This window comes from Prenolepis imparis, unplaced genomic scaffold (assembly GCF_030444845.1).
Source record: "Prenolepis imparis isolate NDT839.2.m4 unplaced genomic scaffold, iyPreImpa1.0 SCAF_2, whole genome shotgun sequence".
NCBI lineage: Eukaryota > Metazoa > Arthropoda > Insecta > Hymenoptera > Formicidae > Prenolepis > Prenolepis imparis.
In genome coordinates this window covers 3423841-3446137 of record NW_028141160.1, presented here as the reverse complement: position 1 = coordinate 3446137, position 22297 = coordinate 3423841, and the positions used below count along the sequence as shown (strand labels likewise).

Below are 22297 nucleotides of genomic sequence, written 5' to 3'. Positions count from 1 at the left end.
TGTGTGTACAATGGCTTTTACGGGCATTGCAGCCTACATTATTACATTACAAATTCGAAAGGAGGCTATATGGAGCCACGCGTAGGGTGTAGGTACGCAAATATTAAAAACAAACTTGTTGGAAAAACAAATTTATTGAATCTAAACGTTTCGGTCCTTTCTTTGGACCTTCTTCAGTAAATTTAATACAATAAATAATAATGGGGAATCTACATACTACCGCACGTAGCGCAAAAGCCGTGAGCCCCCCCTATCGATATCCCATTAGATAGACGAAGTGACATAATATGTCATGAGGTACTCAAAAGTGGACTATAATGACGAGTATAGTGAGGAATTTCCGAAAGGGGGCTCACTCTTACTCACACACTCATCCATCGCACGTTCACACGACCGTACGCGGACGCGCCCGACGCATGAGTGAAGAAGATATTCGTTCTGATGCTATTTATAAGGCGCCCTACCACGGCTCATAGCCTGTTATCGAAGTCAATGTCAAACAATGTGTGGAATTTATTTCTCCTTCTCTCTCTCTCTCCCTCTCCCACTCCACTCTCTCTCTCTCCCTCTCTTTCCCCCCTCTCTCTCCCTTTCCCCCCTCCGTCTCTCACCCTCTATCACTGTCCCCCCTTCCTCTCGCTTCCCCCCCCCTTTTCTCTATCTCCCTCTCTCAAACATACGATGTATGGAGATTAATGTTACAAATGATTTATGGCTCTCTAAAGGAATTCGATAACAACTAAACGAAGACCGTCTTTCAAGAAATTTGAGGCATATTTGTCACAACAGATATATATGCTTGACTTAGACACTCTGTGTCTTCTTGTCGGTTTAGGTTGGCCAGTTGCAACCCTGAAGAATCTTTGTTTGATAAGGAGCTCTCGGGCGCGTCCCTAGCAGCGAGAACGTTTATACGCGATAATCCATTTTTACGCGAGCCGATAAGGGCAATATAACAGTCGCTTTAGAAAAGACATCTTATTTGGACAAGATGAAGGTCCTCCTTAGTGATACAAATACTTACATTAGAGTAAAGAAGGATCCCACCAGAAGAATTATCAACAGTTTGCATGAATTGCTTACAAGGTGGAAAAACTTAGATTATATATCCGATACGACATACAGGTCGTTGAATTGTTCGGAAGGAGTACTGCCGAGAGCCTATGGGCTCCCTAAGATTCACAAGTCGGGTTGCCCCCTGCGAATCATCGTCTCCTCACTGAACACGCCGCTGCACCGTCTTGCGACGTTTCTCCACAAAATCATATACAAGTCGGTCCCGGCGGCGGACAGTCATGTGGAGAATAGCTTTCGACTGGTCAACAAACTCGATGGAACTTACGTTGGTGACAATTGTGAACTTATTTCACTGGATGTGGTCTCTCTATTCACTAACGTCCCATTGGATTTGGCAGTCGACGGCATAGCCGCGAGGTGGAATTTCATAGAAAATAACTGTACGATACCGCGCGTGGAATTTTTGGGGGCAGTCCGGCTTGTTCTTCACTCAACTTTTTTCACCTTTGATGGCATAATCTATCAACAAACCTTCGGAGCGCCCATGGGTTCTCCGCTGTCTCCCATAGTAGCCGATTTAACCATGCGCGATTTGGAGAGCAGGGTGATAGGAGACCTTCCTTTTGAACTCCCGATCTACGTACGCTATGTTGATGATATCGCGTTGGCCGTACCTCCCGGGACGAGCCAGGCGATACTAAGACAGTTTAACGCTTGTCATAACAGATTACAGTTTACTTTGGAAAAGGGGGGCAATAGACTCGATTTTTTGGATGTTACATTCATTCTAAACCGGGGATACGTTGAATTCGATTGGTATCATAAACCAACATTTTCGGGAAGATATCTGAATTATTACTCCTGTCACCCTCTCTGCCACAAGAGAGGCACAATATTTGGCCTAATAGATAGGGCTTTCTGGTTATCACATCCAAGATATCACCAAAAGAACTTTGAATTGGTCATTGGGGTGTTACGTGATAATGGGTATCCATTGCAACTGATTTTTGAAACATTTCACGAAAGGCTTAGGACTTTGTTTGCGAGAAATAAAAATAATAATTCAGGTGACGCTAACAGAACACCTGATACTAATTCGGCTCGCGTTGCATATTTTAATGTCCCATACATACCCAAATGGTCCGAGCGGTTTAGCCATGTGGTCCGTGATCTAGATGTAAAAATGTCCTACACAGGTTTGAATAAGTTACGCTCGTTTATCCGCGTGCATAAAGACACACTGCAGAAAGATTGGCATAATAACGTTGTATACAAAATTTCATGTCAAAATTGTAATGCCTCTCATGTCGGTCAGACCAGCAGGCAGTTGAGAACACGCATTAGGGAGCACAGAAATCACATAAAAAGAAACACCGCGCAAAAATCCGTGATCACGGATCACAGGCTAAATAACCACGAATTTGATTGGGATAACGTTGAGATCTTGGATGAGGAACCGTTTCTAAGGAAGAGACTTGTTTCAGAGATGCTGTTTATCAGGCGCCAGATAAACGGCCTAAACCGACAAGAAGAAACAGAGTGTCTAAGTCAAGCATATATATCTGTTGTGACAAATATGCCTCAAATTTCTTGAAAGACGGTCTTCGTTTAGTTGTTATCGAATTCCTTTAGAGAGCCATAAATCATTTGTAACATTAATCTCCATACATCGTATGTTTGAGAGAGGGAGATAGAGAAAAGGGGGGGGGGAAGCGAGAGGAAGGGGGGACAGTGATAGAGGGTGAGAGACGGAGGGGGGAAAGGGAGAGAGAGGGGGAAAGAGAGGGAGAGAGAGAGAGTGGAGTGGGAGAGGGAGAGGGAGAGAGAGAGAGAAGGAGAAATAAATTCCACACATTGTTTGACATTGACTTCGATAACAGGCTATGAGCCGTGGTAGGGCGCCTTATAAATAGCATCAGAACGAATATCTTCTTCACTCGTGCGTCGGGCGCGTCCGCGTACGGTCGTGTGAACGTGCGATGGATGAGTGTGTGAGTAAGAGTGAGCCCCCTTTCGGAAATTCCTCACTATACTCGTCATTATAGTCCACTTTTGAGTACCTCATGACATATTATGTCACTTTGTCTATCTAATGGGATATCGATAGGGGGGGCTCACGGCTTTTGCGCTACGTGCGGTAGTATGTAGATTCCCCATTATTATTTATTGTATTAAATTTACTGAAGAAGGTCCAAAGAAAGGACTGAAACGTTTAGATTCAATAAATTTGTTTTTCCAACAAGTTTGTTTTTAATATTTGCGTACCTACACCCTACGCGTGGCTCCATATAGCCTCCTTTTGAATTTGTAATTTATCAATGCAGGGAGCCTACATTGTTACTTACTACATTATTACCTACTGGAAAAACAGTTCATAAGACATTTGGATTACCGGTTCCATTATTCGCTGATTCGTCATCTGCTATTAAAATACAAACTAAAGAAGCTCAATATTTGAAGGAAACTGATATTTTTATTTGGGATGAAGCACCAATGGCACCACGATATGCTTTAGAAATTATGAATAGAACATTGCGTGATATTATGAATAATGATTTTCCCTTTGGCGGAAAAATTGTTTTATTGGGTGGTGATTTCAGACAACTTTTACCTATTAAATTACATGCTACTCGAAGTGAAATTGTAAATCTTTCTATTAAATTTAGTTCTACTTGGAGACATTTCGTAAAATTTTCTTTAACCCAAAATATGCGAGTTCTTCAAGAAGAAATTGAATTTGCAAAGTTTTTATTGGATATGGGAGATGGCAAATTAAATGATTTAAATGATAATATAGAAATTCCTGAATGTTGTGTAACGCCTATTAATGCTGATATTGTTGAAGATATTATACATATGGTGATTTAATACGAAAAAAGGAGTTTGTCAAAGTAGCTAAATGTGCGATACTTTCTGCAAGAAATGTTGACGTAGATGAAATCAATAAGAAAGTTGTTGAATTATTAGATATAGTTAATGAACGAATTTACAAGTGTAGACAGTGCTATAAATGGTGACAATGGTGACATTGGTGAAGTTTTGTTACCAGAATATTTAAATAGTTTATCTCCATCATCTCTTCCTCCACATGAATTGCGTTTAAGACCAAATTGTATCATTATGTTGATTAGAAATCTTAGTATCAATGAAGGTCTTTGCAATGGAACACGATTAATGGTTATAGAACTTGGAGATCATTTATTAAAGTCTAAGATTTTAACAGGTGACAAAGCAGGAGATATTGTGTTTTTAAATCGTATAACATTATATTGTGAAAATATATATCCTTTTACTTTTTCCAGAAGACAGTTTCCGATAAAATTAGCTTCTGCTATGACAATTAACAAATCGCAAGGACAAACGTTTGATAAAATTGGTTTAGATCTTTGTAAAGATGTTTTTAATCACGGGCAACTTTATGTTGCTTTTTCACGAGTTCGTTCTTGGCAATCATTAAGAGTTTACCTTGGTAATCAACGAAATAATAGATACGTAAAAAATTATGTATATAAGGAAATGTATATTTAATTTTTTTGGCTTTTCAAATCTGATAAAAAATTATTTATATTAAAATAACAATAACAAAGTAAATAATTTAATTTAATTTAAGAAATAAATATGTTATCAGTATATTAATACTTGTTATGTAATATTAACAATAATTATGGTTTATTATTTTTATTAATTGTCAATTATTATTAATTGTATAAATGTTAATGTTATTATAATAATAAGAAATGGTATTTATATTTATTTATATTTATTTATACTTATTTATATACGTACATTTATATTTTTATTTAAATTTATTTATATTTATTTATTTATATTTATTTACAATAATTATGTTATTTATTAAACTTTCTAATATCTCTCTTACTGTTTATTTATATATACATATATATATATATATATATATAAATTAAAATTAAACATTTTTTTAAGAATTTACTTTAGAATATTATTATTCATTTTTTAAATAATTATTAATTATTATTTAAAAAATTATTAGTTTATATTTATATTTATTTTTATTATTAATAAAAAATAATTTTTTTAAAGAGTAGTGTATACTTTCAAAATTAAAGTAAAAATATAATAATATGTAATAAATTGTAAAAACAATATGTTGAATATTAACAAAGAGAAATAGATATAAATATTAAAGATGACATATAATAATTTTTTTTGACAAATCAATTACATAAATTAAACATTAAAGATTAATTAAAATTAACATTAAAATTTAATTAAAATAAAAACTCAAACATTATTTGATGCATTGCTGCAACTCTTCTTATTCTGCATCTAAAAAAGAGCATTTTATATTAATTTTAATAATTAAAAATTTTTTTAAATATACAGGGTGTCCCATAATTCGCGAACCACCCGTCAGTTGCAGGTAGAGTAGGTTAAACTGAGTAAAAAAGTCCTCTACCATTTTGCGATTTTCTCAATAATTAATGAGAAATAAATTAAAGAAAATCAGCCAATTCGAGCGATGATAAGCGTGCAGCGAGAAGAGACAGCCCACTCGAGGGTCCAGAGTTAGCGCTACTCGTATGTAGTTACTGTCTTTTGTAAAGCGCTCCTCCCCGCTTCATCGCGCGCTTAGCAACCGTGTAACATTATACTGTTTCTTTTCGCCGCATGCTTAGTAACGATATGAAACTGGGCTGTCTTTTCTCGCCGTCGTCACGCGAATTGGCTGATCTTCTTTAATTTATTTCTCATTAATTATTGCGAAAATCGCAAAATGGTAGAGGACTTTTCTATTCAGTTCAACATGCTCTACCTGCAACTGACGGGTGGTTCGCGAATTATGGGACACCCTGTATACCCAGATAGCCAAATCTGTCAAGAGCATGTATTAAAACTGTGTGCTATATATTTTTGCCAGCAAAAAAACTGCAGATTTGGTATAAAACTTGTTATATCAGATAATGATAGCAGAACGTTGGCAGAAATGTTATAAAATCTGTTGACATAATTTGGCAGCAAGTCAGTAGCAGAAATCAAGCAGGATTTGTATAGAATTATCATAGCAGATTGGTAGTAGAAACCGAGCAGGATTTGCGCAACGCAGTTTGGTGTCAGATTGACGGCAGAAATCGAGCAAGATTTGCGCGCGCACAATCTGATGGCAAATTGACAACAGGATCTGCATTTTGCAGTTATTTAATAGTTCCTTCGCCTACCGCTATGCGATGTATTTTCTCGCAATCAAATTTCTGTTAAAAATAGATATAAAGTCTGCAAGTCGTGGCTATTAATAAAAGATCAAAAGTATATTTTTCTATCAGTTTAATTTTTGATATCTGACAAGTCTAACATGAGAATATTAAACTTATTAGAATCAATAGGATATATACATGGAAAATTATCCATTTACTTTCTATTTAAAGCATAAAGCAGAATTTAATTCTCATATAAATTATATCTTAAATTTTATAAATTATAAATTTAATTATTTTTGCAATTTATTTTATTAATTTAATTAATAGATTAAATTGAACATTTAAAAAATTGCTATGTGAGATATAACTACATACAATATAATATGTTATATATTAAATATCATATTTATGAAAAAAAAATAATAATTAGCGGATAACACATCTTAATATGCACCTGTTATATTCATCGAAAAATATTGAATTTTATTATACTTATATGTTCAAATGGCAAGGAACTGCAGAACCTGCTCGATTTCTGCCGCCAATCTGCTATTAGATTGTGTTTGACAGATCTGCTCGGTTTCTGCCGCCAATCTGCCATCAAACTATATGTGCAGATCTGCTCGGTTTCTGCTGCCAATCTGCTGTCAGATTTTGCTTACTAACTATGCTAGCAGAATATCATCAATTGCGGACACAGTGGATAGGAATCTGCCATAAAGTCATGATTAGATCTGCTGTCATACTGCCGACATGCTGCTAACATTTTGCTATCTGGGTATTTATATAATATTAATTTATAATAACCAATGTGTACCAAAATCGAAATATTCGATTCTCATTGGTTCGATACACATTCTGGTACACATTGGTTGCTATACCAGAATGACGCCAAAAATCGCTTATATATTGTGTATATATATATATATATAAGCAAGCATTTGATTGGCCACTGCGTTTCTTCTTGCCGCGTGGTAAGCTTTATCGCGTGGCAAGCTTTACCGCGTCCTGTGTGCAGAAGCCATTTCAATCGTGATGAAAGTACTGTGCGAAGTAACGCAAAGTACCTTAGAATCTCATAGGAAAGTACGTGTGAATAATTATATCCATGCGATCAACTATGAAGTGTCATCATGTAATCAACGCAGTATCATGATAAGAATAGTGCAAAGAGAAGAAATAACAGATATGCCGCATGTAATACAGCACGTGAGTATTGATTTGTGATCTTTCCCTAATCGCGTGTTAATGAAAGACGTGTATTCTTTATATATTGTTTATGTAATGTAAACTATAAATTTCAGTACTGGTAGTGTATATCGGAACATGCCTATTATCAATAAATCACTGTGCTATCTGGGATATAATATATATGTATATTTATATATTATATTGTAGTTATACATATTATAATTATATCACAGATAACATAGTGATTTATTGATATTAAGCATGTTCTAATATACACTACCAGTACTGAAAATCTATAGTTTACGTTACATATATGATAAATTTTTAGTATTGGCAGTATATCTGAACATGTCCATTAATTGCAACTAACATGTTGCATATGTAACATACATATTAGTTGTAATTTCTCACTCATCATTTTACATCATCCTATAATGAACACGTTAATATATACTATCAGCAATAAAAATTTTTAATATATGTAACGTAAACTATAGATTTTCAGTGCTGGCAGTGTATATCGGAACATGTTTAATATTAATAAATCACTGTTATCTGGGATATAATTAAAATATAATTACAATATAACATATTATATTGTGATTATAGTACAGTAATTTATTGATATTAGACATTTTCTGATATATACTACCAGCACTGAAAATCTATAGTTTACGTTACATATATTATGAATTTTTAATACTGACAGTACATCGGAACATGTCCATTAATTGTAACTAATATATATATAGTATTCAAATTAACATTTTTTATTTTACAGAGCTCAAGCTATGTTGAATGTACATACTAAGTACGATGGAGGTATAAATGAATAATACGAAGAAAAAAGAAGCAGTAAATTGGCGTGTAATATAGCATAACACATGTGAGTATTAGTTTGTGGCTATCTAACATGTCTTCCCCAAAAGATAAATAATTGTTGTAATATGTAATTAATGTGCATATAACATATATGTTAGTTACAATTAATGGACATGTTCCGATATACTACCAGTACTAAACATTTATAATATATATAACGTAAACTATAAATTTCAGTACTGGTAGTGTATATCGGAACATGCCTATTATCAATAAATCACTGTACTATCTGAGATATAATTACAATATAATAACAATATAACATATATGTCTTATATTACAAATATTACATCTAAATAGATGTAAATAGATGTACGAGGGTTGTCTGAAAAGTTTCCGATCTAACAAAGATACAAGACATTTTTTCTTCAAATTAATTTTTATTTTTCTACATAGTCTCCTTGTAAGTCTATACACTTCTCCCAGCGATGCTCCCATCTCTTCAACCCGTCCAAATAGTACTCGGCGTCTTTCTCTGCAAAATAGTTGTTTACGAAGGTGATGGCCTCCTCATTCGACGAAAATCTCTGTCCTCCGAGCGCAACTTTTAGCTTAGGGAACAAAAAAAAGTCGCTTGGGGCTAGATCTGGTGAGTAAGGAGGGTGGTCAAGCAGTTCAAATCGTAATTCGTTAATTTTCGCCATGGCAACCGCTGAGGTGTGAGACGGCGCATTGTCTTGGTGAAACAAAATTTTTTTTTCTGCAAATGTGGTCGTTTTTCCGCAATTTCTGCCTTCAGCTTGTCAAGTACTGATGCGTAGTATGCTCCTGTAATGGTTTTTCCTTTTTGAAGATAATCGATTAAGATAACTCCATGACTATCCTAGAAAACAGTTGCCATCACTTTCCCAGCCGAAGGAACAACCTTTGCTTTTTTGGAGCCGATTCCCCCTTCGCAGTCCACTGTTTTGACTGTGTTTTTGTTTCTGGAGTATAATGGTGTATCCAAGTTTCATCTACAGTAATTAATCGGCGCCAAAACTCTGATTTATTGCGCCTAAACTGCGCCAACAGAACGTTGGAAATGTTCATTCGAACACGTTTTTGGTCCAAAGTGAGCAAACGCGGCACCCAACGCGCGGACAGCTTTCTCATGCCTAAATCTTGATTCAATATGTGACAAACACGTTCTTTGGACATGTTCATAGCCTCTGCTATCTCTCTAACTTTAATTCGACGGTTGTCTAGCATCATTTGGTGAACTTGAGCGATATTATCGTCAGTGGTTGCAGTTTTTGGACGTCCCGAACATTCATCGTCACCCAAGCTGGTACGGCCACGTTTAAATTCAGCAGCCCAAAATTTCACGGTGGTAAATGATGGTGCAGAGTCCCCGTACACAGCGTCCAACTCGTCTTTAATTTGCGTAGGCGTATTGCCTTTCAAAAACAAATATTTCATGACAGCTCGATACTCGATTTTTTCCATTTTCACAAAAACACTCACATCGACTCACTCAAATGATTGTCAAACAACTGCGCGTCCAAAATGGCTGAAATTTTGGTGAGTACCTTTCAAAGCATGCGCAAACACATTCCCCAACTTTTGTTTACGAGTGCTGCCATCTTCATGTTGAGGTCGGAAACTTTTTCAGACAACCCTCGTACTACATACTACATCTATAACTAGATGTAATATTTATAATATAATATATATTATATTGTAGTTATACATATTGTATGTAATTATGTATATCACAGATAATAGTAATTTATTGATATTAGGCATGTTCCAATATACACTACCAGGTATACGCACTACTAATGGTTAAACCATTTAATTTTATATTATTTATTTTTTTATTTTTTATTATTTTATTTTATATAAAATCTATTAACGCGCGATTACAAAACCAATTAAACATTTCAGATATATAACTATTGTATACACATATTTAATATGCATGTTACATGTGTAACGCGTACTTGTTAGTTGTAATTTTTCATTAAAATATTAATTATTATATTTCATTAAAATATTAATTATTATTTCATTAAAATATTAATAATTTTAAAAATATTAATTATTATTTCATTAAAATATTAATTATTATTTCATTAAAATATTAATAATTTTAAAAATATTAATTATTATTTCATTAAAATATTAATATAATTTTTATTTAAAAAAAAATATATATATGCATCATTGTACACGATAACGCAAATGACTCAAACCAAAATTTGTCGAAATCTATATACATAAACGTAAGAAGAGTCTAATTCTAACTTTAGTATTAAATGCCACTTGGCGGATGGAACAAAATCATTTTTTGAGTAATTTTGACAGTTTTTTAAAAAATTTAATATACAAGCTTAAATTGTTATACGATTTAAATGATCTAATATCTTTATCCAATGTCAGTGATTACTATTCTGTAATCATAATTCTAAAATGCAAAATGATGGATCCAATATGACTGCTACATATGCAATATTTTTTATTTTATATTTATTGAAAATGTAGTATTTCTTTATATTATTTTTTATAGAAAAAGTAAAAAAATTGAACTTTTAAGGATGAATTAAATTTTAATTTTTTCATTAAAATTTAATTTATCTTTAAAAGTTCAATTTTTTTATCTTTTCTATAAAAAATAATACAAAGAAATACTACATGTATTCGCATCGAATATAAAATAAAAAATATTGCTGTTATTGTATATAGCAATCGCGTATTGGATTCATCATTTTGCATTTTATAATTCTAATTGCGAATTAGTAATCATCGATACTGGAAATTTATACAGATATCAAATAATTTAAATCGTATAACAATTTACTCATGTATATTGAATTTTATAACAAACTTTATCAAAGTCACTCAAAAAATGGCTTTGTTCTAGACGCCAAGTGGCATTTATTAATTCTACATATTATAATTCTATGCATATAAATATTAAAAATAAGATAATAAAAAGAAAGATAATAATAGAATAATAAAATAAGGTTGTCTTTCTTCAAGGACAAATTGATCGACGATTAAAAAGTCGCAATGCGAAGAAGAGTATAGCGGCTGGCGAAAAGGAACATTCGAGAAGAAGCACGTAGCAGAATCGAAGATTGAAAAAATTTTGAAGATTACGGAGGATACGAAACAAAAGAGAAAGAGATAGTGATGAAAAAAGTAGTGAAGAAAAAAGATAAGAATAAAAGTAAGGATACATGAGGAAGTTTAAAGAAGAATAGAAATTGAGAAAATACGAATGGTCAATAAAAAATAATTATGTATATTTTATACTTCTTGCGTATTTTCTTCTAAAATTCTTTTTTTCGGAGTACGTATTCCTTTTAATAATTTCGATAGTGCCATATGCCCTTCTATTTTCTTTATGTCAGTTAAATTGTTTACAATTAGATATGGTGGATCAACTGTTTTAAAGAAAAAAATAAATATAATATAATTATATATATAACTAAATATATTATATATATGAATATATGAGCCATTACCTGCAGAATACATAGTTCCAATAACTTCAATTTTATCGCCTTTTTTAATTTTTGAATCATATTCTTCATTTGTAAAATTTATTATATGGACTTCCACTTCAAATGTTCCGTCCGTAAGTGAACCGTATCCAATGGTTTTATTTAATTTATTATTAAACATTTCATAAAAGTTAGACTTAATATGTGCTTGTAATACTGCAAAATAAATATTTAACAAATTAAAATTATATTATACATATATTACAAATATATATCATTAATCAACAGGGTAGTTAAATTAATCGACCACACTAGCCAATGAATTTGTCTAAGCTATGACTTTATCGACCATATGATTGTGGTCTTTATAAAGTACAACTTGAAATTATTAATTACAAATTTTTCTTAAGTGAGAAAAATATTGGTCCGAAAGTCGCTGAATCGGGAATCGAACCCGAGTCTTTCGCTTGCCGGGCGACTGCTCTTACCTCTAAGCTATTCAGACCCTTCGAAACAATATTTTTCTCTTTTTGCTTTTATATAGTTATTTGTAAATAACGCCTTGTATATCCGCCGGCGTATACTAAACAGTTGGAAAATCATCTATACGGGTAGGCTCCATGATTAGGTCCAGGAGCAAATTTAAATATGTTTTTTATTTTTTTATATATCGCTAGTAAATTAATCAACAGGGTAGTTAAATTACCGATTCAGCGACTTTCGGACCAATATTTTTCTCACTTAAGAAAAATTTGTAATTAATAATTTCAAGTTGTACTTTATAAAGACCACAATCATATGGTCGATAAAGTCATAGCTTAGACAAATTCATTGGCTAGTGTGGTCGATTAATTTAACTACCCTGTTGATTAATTTACTAGCGATATATAAAAAAATAAAAAACATATATATATCATTAATATTATTAATTAATATAACGGGGGAATGAAAGATGGCCGGAGTGGTGACAGGCGACGGTCGGTGCTCTGAGTTTAGGTGAGAAGTGGAGGCGGTATAGAGAGGATGAGGCGGAAAATGGGTGAGGAGGAGATGGCTTGGGAGCAATGGAGTGAGTGGTCGCGAAGGGAAAGAAGAGGATGGAACGGTGGAGGAGCACTGACGGATGAAAAATTGGAGTGTGGAAAGAAGGAAAGATAAGCACGGGATGAAGAACGATGACGTGGAGGAAAAGGAGAGGCGTCGGTAAAAGGAGGATAAGGCAGAGTGCGGTAGTACGGAGAAGAGGCGTTGTCAGAGAGGGCGCTGGATGTAGCGAGGAGAGACACGTGCAGGATCGAGGGCGCCGTGATAGCGGCAGAGAGAGCGGAAACAGGTGGTTGGAAAAGTGTGCACGTGGGTGTAGAAGTACAGAAGTAGAGAAAGGCAAGAGGAAGAGAGAGTGTGGTACAGATCGGTGGCAGCTTTCATACGGAGTTGGTTGGATAGAGTGGAAGCGGAAGATGGAGTGGATAAAAGACGGAGTGAGAGAGATAAAGGAGATGAGGAGGATGATGGAGAAGATGTTGAAGATGATGGAGAGGAATACGGAGAGGGAGAATGTGGAGGAGGAAAGGAGAAGAGGAGTGGAGAAAAGATTAGAGAGAATGGAGGCGAGTGAGAGGTTATGGAGGATGAGCATGCAAGGGGAGGAGAGAATGGAAGAGGAAAGGAGAAAAGAGAGGAAGGAGTGCAAAGAGAAAGAGTCGGTGAGCGGAGAGGACAGGAGGTGGTGCGATGTGGTAAAAGGAGAGCGGAGGAAAGAGGAGGAAGGTGAGGAAAGAATGGAAGAAAGAAAGGGAAGAGCGGGAGAGGACGGGAGAAGATTTGGAGGAGAGCGGATGGAAGATGGCAGGAATGAGGCAGTGCAGCGGAGGGAAGAGGTGGCGGAAGGAGAAGGGTGTGTGAGCAAAAGGCAGAGAGGAGGAGATATGCCGGTGAAGGGGGAGAGCGGAGGAAGAGAGAAGAAAGTAGGCGCAGGCAGGAAGAAGAGAGAAGGGAAGAGAGAAGAGGACGTGGAGGAAGGAGGAGAGAGGACATCGGGTGAGGGTGAGAGAGGGGAGGTGAGAAGGAGGAAGGTGAAAGGGGAAGGGAAAATGGAGAAAGGGAGAGAGGGGGGGTGAGAGGAGTAAGACAGAAGGGGATAGTAGGGAGGAGGAAAGAGTCAGGGGGGGAAAAGGAGAGAAGTAAGCGTAGAGAGAGGGGCGGGGGGAAATGCGGAGGGAAATAAGAGGGATTGGTGGTGGAAGTTGATGGAAGAGGATGAAGTTAGGAGAAAGAATAAGGGGGGAAAGAGGTAAAGAGGGAAGATAGAGAGAAAAAGGATGAGAAGGGGGGAGGGAAGAGGGTGGAAAGGAGGATAGGATAGAGAGGAAGTGGGAAGGGAGGGCGTTAGAAAGAAAGAAGAGATTAGAGGGAGGGGGAAAGGAAAGAGAGGAGAGAGAGAAGAGAGAGGAGAAGAATTAGGAAAAAGAATATAATTTGGAGAGGGTTAGAGGGGGATGATGAGGAAGAAAGAAGAATGATGATGGAATGGTTAATGGCATGGGCGGTAGGAAAGGAGGTGAAGGTGAGGGAAGTTAGAGAAAGAATAGGGGAAAGGGGGAAGAAAGTGCTGATAGCGGAATTGGAAGAAGAGAAGGATAGGGAAAAGCTGTTAGAAAGAAAGTGGGATTTTAGGAGAAGGTGGGGAGTTAGCATAGACGAGGATTTGACGATGGAGGAGAGGAGAATAAGGTGGAAAATGTTAGAATGGGCGAGAGAGGAGGAAAAGAAAGAGAAGGCGGTAAGGGTATGGAATAGGAAGATAGAAATAGACGGGAAGGAATGGGGGTTGGGATAGCGAGGGAGGAGAGTGGGTCAAAAGATAAAGGTAGGGAGCTGGTAAGGGGAGAGGCGGAGGAGGAGGGAGGGCTGGAGTTGGATAGGAGGGGGGGAGTGAGGATAAAGAGGAAGTGGAGCAGAGGAGGAGGGGTGAGGGGGAAAGGGTGAGGGAGGTTAGGTTAGATTATTGTGAGGTCTCCAATTGGCCAGGTTAGGGGGATGAGAAAATTGTGTAAAAGGGAGAGGGAGAGAGGAAAGGAGGAGGGGAGAAGGAAGAGGAAACAGAGGCCCGGGAGACAGGAAGGAAGGAAGGAAGGATGACACGAGAGGAGAAGAGAGAAAAAGAGGAGGATCGGATGTATTATGTATTAAGGATGTTTTGTAAAGAGAGGTCGAAGATAGACGGGTGGCTGTGAGGGGTTTGACGGTCCCCTGAAAACGCCCTGCAATCCCTTAGGGGCAGCGGAATAAATATACATACATACATTATTAATTAATATAACAAAATAAAATAAATTTAAAAAATAAAAAATTAAAGTAAAATATAAAAATATAAAATAAAAATAAAATAATTATAATAATAATGTAATTATTATTAATATATAAAAACTTAATTATATATAACTATTACTATGTAATTATATATTATAATTATATTTAATTATATTATTATTATTTTGATATTATTGTGATTTATTTTGTTATTATTTTTATTGTTGTTATAAATTATTATTTTATTATTATTATTTATTTCATTTATTTTATTTATTATTATTTATTATAATTATTTATTTATTATTTATTATTTTTTAAAATTATTTATTATTATTTATTTATTTATTTCAATAATAATATACATAATTGGAATTATATTATATATTAAACTGTTTATATAAAACTCACTTATACGCCGCGAAGTATTTAAAACATCTTTTAATTCCACAAAATCCGGTTTAGAATTTGATATATTTGTTGGTTCATATCTTCCTAAATTTGTAACGATTGTATTGCTTTTGATGTGTAATTCGAACGGCACATTGCCGTTATTAAATTTTGGTGTACGTGCTTGCACACCGTCCAGATGAATTACCTATAAATATATTTTATAATTTAAAAATAATTTTATGATATATACAAGGTGTCCCAAGTCTGGAAACGGTTGAATAATGACACTTACACAATTAGTTTGTACTGCCGATTCAATATTATCTATATCATCATTCCAAGCGATGATTTGTATACGACGTCCGTTTCCGTTATTAATAAAAAGTTTGAAAATTTTGTATTGATTATTGTCTCCTACGTATCGTGACGACTCGATTCCGTCGATATAACCAATAATTTCACTATTAAGTATTAACGATTTTAAATTAATCATAATTTTTAAAAATTAAATTTAGAAAAATGCAAAAACAAAAAATTTTTTAATAATATTAAAAAATATATTTTAATTTTAAAAAATAAGAATAAAAATTTTTATAACTGAGAATGATTGAAAATTAATTTATAATAAACATACACAATTAAGTCAAAAATTTAATTTCAGAAAATAAGAATAAAAATTTGCCAGTGTGTCAAGTTATTATTATTTTTAAAGAATAAAAATCTTTATAACTGAGAATGGTTGAAAATTAATTTATATTAGACTTACACAGTTGAGTCAAAAACTTGAATGGTATCTATAGCTTCATTCGTGGAAAACAAGCTTATTGGATCTACATCCTCTTCTTGTTCATTTAAATCTTCATTATCTGCAATCATTTTCTCATTCAAATCTTCATTAACTTTCTTAACTTCAATATTTTTTCCAGCCATTTCTTTGGAAATATGTATTCTGCAGATAGAAAATTATAATTAGTATTAATTTATTATTATTAATTTTTATTAAATTTTAATTAATTTTTGTTATTGTTATTATTGTTATATTTATTATATCTATTATAATTTTTATATTATTGTTAATACTATTATTATAATTTAATATTATTTATGTTTGATATATATTTTTAAAATTATATTATATAATTATATAATATATATTGTTTTGTAAATACCATATTTTTGTATATTATTATATAATGTTGTACAATTATAAAAATTATGATTTTTCTTAGAAAAAATAAATACAACTAATAAAATCAAACTTGTTTAATTAAAAGTGCATTAGAAGTAATGAACAATTCAAAAAATTGCAAAACGTGTGTTAAATTGAAATAATCAAGCTGTTAAGGACATCGATTAATTATAAAATATAATAAATTAATTATAATCTATATTTTATCGAAGAAAAGAAAAAAGCTAAAAAGAGTAGATAGAATATAATAGATTAATAGAAAAAATGATAGAAAGGGAGAAAATGTCAAAAGTTATAAACTAATAGTTAGATTTAAAAGAAAAAAGGACATTTGTTTAAAAGAAATGAAAGAATGATATTGAAAGAATAACGAAATGAATTAGGCCTGATTACATCAATGTCATTTTGGTTTTAAGCGAGATTTAAATATATATTTATCTTTATCTCGCTCAAAATCAAAAAGACATTGATGCAATTGGACCTAAATAACAGATATAAAAATAATAAATTTACACTTACCTGCAATATGATATATTACAGCAAAATAAATATTTTTATCCAAGCTCCAAGCTCCAAATGATATTTGAATTGATATAAAACAAATGAAAATTATTTAAAAACAGAAAGAATATCTTACGTGAATATACATATATGAATATGTATGACATTTGACTTTGTATGTTTTTTTTCTATACGTATGTACAGGGTGTCTTAATCGCACATATCAAATATTTAAATAGTATATATAATATATAGGCTGCGGTCGAGAATGCGCGAATGCTACGAATGCTACGAATAATTCGAAACATGATTCTATATTTGCTCTACATTACAAAAGAACAAAGATAAAATAATGTTTCGAATTATTTGCAGCACATTCTCGAGCCTATATTTCTATTTATATATTTGATGTGTGTGATTAAGTGTCCCCAAAAGATAAATATTATAATTGTTGTATAATATGTAATTAACGTACAAGCTGTGGATCGAGAATGCGCTACGAATAATTCGAAACATCATTCTATCTTTGTTCCATATTAGTAGCACATTCTCGACCGCAGCTTATATTGTATAGTTGAAGGAAATAAATGGCGCGCGCGAAGCGCGTGCTTTGTAGTGTTCTAGTATATTAAAAAATATAAAAGCTGAGGTACAATGTTTAATAACTCAAACCACACAGTTGAATCTTTAATTCAATTTTTTGTGCAAAAACTTAAGTCGACTTAAGTCGTTCTTCGAGCAAACGGCTCATTTGTATTAATCTAAATGTTTATTTTTATTTTTATGTATTGAAGATGACTTATAGTACATTCAAAACGTATATGCTTACTTTACAAATTATATTTGAATAAATTATAAATTTATGACATCTTAGTTTTTGTTTGTTTAGTTGGTCACTTCTTAATTATGACATTATATTACACGAGCTTGATTTTTAATTTATTCTTGTATTTTTATTATTTTATTATTTTATTATTTTATTATTTATTATTATTTATTTGATTTTTATTCATTTCACTAAAATGATGTAATAGAAAATAAGTTTTATTTATTTATCATAAATGTTACTTTATTTTGTCAGCGATACAAGAAATATGTTTGTTTTATAAAATAAATTTAAATTTTATAAAATTAAGTAAATAGTTGTTAATATGAGAAAAGTGATAATTATATACATTTTCAAGGTGTACTATATAGGTATATATATATATATATATATATATATATATCTAAATAATTAATGTTACAATAATATATTTATAAATGCATTTAAAATGGTCTATATTTAAAATTGTCCATGCTTTCTTTCAGCAGGCTTTTTTCTTCGATTTAGTTGCTCAAACTTACAATAAACTGTAATACAAACAGAAATGTTATTATTAATATATTATCTCCAATATTTTATACAAATTATTATATACATTAAATCATTAATTTTTTTTACCTCTGAAAATAATCATTAATAAGTATTCTTTTATTGACTTGCGTTATCATTATTTCTTATCTGCGTTATCTGCATTGTCAAAAGGATTTATATTGCCATAATTAAATATTTCATCCCAAGGTGCTGGAAGATTTAAGTCAGGATTTTCTGGTGGTTCTTCATCTCCATTTTGACGAGCAATATTATGTAAAATAGCAGAAGCTATTATTATAACCATTACTTTGTCCAATTGCAAACGTAGTCCTAATGCTAAAACCGGAAATCGTTTTTTCCAAATTCCGAAGAGGCGGTCAATTATATGTATTTCGAGTCCGTACATGCGATTCATTGTAAAGCTGTTCCGCAGGAGTTCGTGGATTTAGCAACAGCGTTATTAAATAATCCCTAAAAACTTTTCAAAAAATGGTAAAAAACGCCAAGTATACGCGCGCCATAACTTTCGTAAATTTTAAGATATCAAGATAAATTTTGTTACATGAATAAACATCATACACATATTAAAGGATGTTTGATATTGAATTTGACGAGAATCGGAGAAAGGATTCGATTTTTATAAAATTTTAGATTTTATGAAAAATGTCTGTAGTTGCTTTAATTTCCGTAAATTTTAAGATATCTGGATAAATTTTTTTACATAAATAGACTATCATTTAAGGATGTTTGGTATTGAGTTTGGCGATGATCGGTGAAAGGATTCATTTTTGATGAAATTTTGAATTTTTAAGAAATGTGCATTTTTATTTTTCGCAAATTTTGAGATATTGAACTAATTTTTTTTTACATGAATAAAATACCATTAAAGAATATTTGGTATTGAATTTAGCGAGGATCAGTGAAAGAGTTGATTTTTTATAAAATTTTGAATTTTTCAAAAAATGTAAATTTTTAAAATTTTACGAAAGAAACATACAAGAGTGGGTACATACATACACACAGACACATACATATACGTGACATTTTGAAAAATTACCTTAATACTTTTATGCACAAAATAATGAGAGGAATCAATTAGTGCAAAGAAAACACAATTGTTCATAAGAAAAAATATGTAATTTACTATAGTAGCTACATATTTTTTTTATAAACAATTATGTGTTTTCTTTGCACCAATTGATTTCTCTATTATTTTGTGTATAAAAATATTAAGATAAGATTATCAGGAAATGAATATTTTACGAGATATTGCATAGTTCATGTAAGATATGTTAAAGTTAAGTATGAAATATCTCGTAAACTATTCACTTTTTGACTATCTTACCTTTATAACTTTTTATGCAGAATATTGCGAGAATTTGATTTATGTAAAAAAATATGGTAGTTCCATTTAAAAAACATAAATGACCTTTAAATGACCTTGAAAATCACCCTTTAGGAAAAAGTTAATAGTGCCAACTTCTTTCCCCCTCAAAATCCTACAACTTTTATTTGAAACATTTTTCTAGAAACAATATTTTTGGAGATAAAAATTCGTTACGCTTTATTTTGGCCACCCTGTATAAATGTATACATATATATATAGACAAAAAATAGACAAAAAAATGACCACCTTATCAATGACAATATTTTTATTTTTCTTGAAGTTATAAATATTTGAAATTTTCGAAAATTGTTAAAATTAATTTTTTTTTAAATGTGTAACTCGGAAATCGATAAAGATCTAAAAAAATTCATGGAAGTTACTTTCAATGGATACAAAAATATATTTAAAAAATGAAACAAATCAAAAATAATCGGGGAAAAAAGTCGTTGATTTGGCGTGGAATGCCCCATATATACAGGGTGTCCCAGAATGATGGGGACTAAATTCGTGTGCAGATTCCTGGGATCATTTGGAGACGATTTTTCCTCAGCGAAAATGTCGAGGGAGGTCATTATTTTTTGCATGTTTCCAATTTTTGCCATCATGTATATTTGTAACTAAGTCTTAAATTAAAATTCTATTAAAGTAAACTCTACCTGAAATTAACTGAAGAATGTAAATTTATTATTAGTTTATTTCCACAAGGCTTAGTTTGCGAAAAACCCCTTATTTTCAATCGCTTATAACGCGAAAATTATTGGTGTCTCGACATTTTTGCTGAGGAAAAATCGTCTCCAAATGATCCCAGGAATCTGCACACGAATTTAGTCCCCATCATTCTGGGACACCCTGTATATATGGGGCATTCCACGCCAAATCAACGACTTTTTTCCCCGATTATTTTTGATTTGCTTCATTTTTTCATATATTTTTGTATCCATTGAAAGTAGCTTTCATGAATTTTTTTAGATTTTTATCTTTATCAATTTCCGAGTTACACTATTAAAAAAAAATTGATTTTAACAATTTTCGAAAATTTTAAATATTTATAACTTGAAAAAAAATAAAAATATTGTCATTGATAAGGTGATCATTTTTTTGTCATGGGGCATTCCACGCCAAATCAACGACTTTTTTCCCTGATTATTTTTGATTTGCTTCATTTTTTTTATATATTTTTGTATCCATTGAAAGTAGCTTCAATGAATTTTTTTAGATTTTTATCTTTATCGATTTCCGAGTTACACATTTAAAAAAAAATTGATTTTAACAATTTTTGAAAATTTCAAATATTTATAACTTGAAGAAAAATAAAAATATTGTCATTGATAAGGTGGTCATTTTTTTGTCTATATATATATGTATACATATATACAGGGTGGCCAAAATAAAGCGTAACGAATTTTTATCTCCAAAAATATTGTTTCTAGAGAAACTATATATAACTTCTAGAGAATATATATATATGGGGCATTCCACGCAAAATCAACGACTTTTTTCCCCGATCATTTTTGATTTGCTTCATTTTTTTAAATATTTTTGTATCCATTGAAAGTAGCTTCCATGAATTTTTTTAGATTTTTATTTTTATCGATTTCCGAGTCACACATTTAAAAAAAATTGATTTTAACAATTTTCAAAAATTTCAAATATTTATAACTTGAAGAAAAATAAAAATATTGTCATTGATAAGATAATCATTTTTTGTCTTTGAATGTATTTCTCGAAAAAAATATTGAAAAAATTAAAAAAAAAATTTAATAGTGTTTTAATCAATTTTAACCGAAATTTTTTTTTTTTCTTAATAAGACCCTTTCAATTTTTTTCAAGAAATTGTATATCATTCTAGGCTTAAAAACAAAATTTTTGAGCTATTAGCGAAAAGGGGATTCAAATATTTTCGATTTTTTATCAGTTATGTAATTATTTAAATTCTTCTCTAAAATAAATAAAAATCATAACTAATTAAAAATTATCCGATTTATGTCGTGTTTGGTGTCATTTTAATCGCAAAAATCTCATTAATCCATCATAATTATTTTTAAGTCGATTAAATGCGAAACTCAAAAATTTTATTTGCTATAGTAACATGACATATTATATGAAAGATTATATTTAAAGGGAGCCTCGCGAGAGAGACTTCGGAACTCTTTGATGATGCTCATCTCGCTCGCTCTTTGTTCGTTCTCGTTCTCGCTTCGACGGCATCGGGAAACTTCCCTTATCTACAATAATTCACGCGAATGTATAAACATCTTATACATAAAAACTAAAACTTTTAATTTACATTTTATCGGATCGAAAATAATTTTAATGGATTAATAAGATTTTTGCGATTAAAATGACATCAAACACGACCTAAATCGGATGATTTTTAATTAGATAAGTAATTAAAATTTTGATTACATAAGTAAATAAAAATTATTTAATTTATGTCGTGTTTGGTCATTTTAATCACAA

The 22297-nt window shown here is 31.8% G+C and overlaps 1 protein-coding gene across 1 annotated transcript; it reads right to left on the bottom strand.

Annotated features, from left to right (window-relative positions):
• Positions 1–9107: 9107 nt before the first annotated feature.
• Positions 9108–9668, bottom strand: LOC145932819 (protein GVQW3-like). Its single transcript, XM_083032056.1, has one exon. The coding sequence runs from the start codon at positions 9666–9668 to the stop codon at positions 9108–9110; it is 561 nt and encodes a 186-aa protein (XP_082888182.1).
• Positions 9669–22297: the final 12629 nt, after the last annotated feature.

Bases quoted from the DNA above. Each gene is read 5' to 3' on its own strand.
- LOC145932819 (XM_083032056.1), bottom strand. From the start codon at position 9,668: ATGAAATATTTGTTTTTGAAAGGCAATACGCCTACGCAAATTAAAGAC.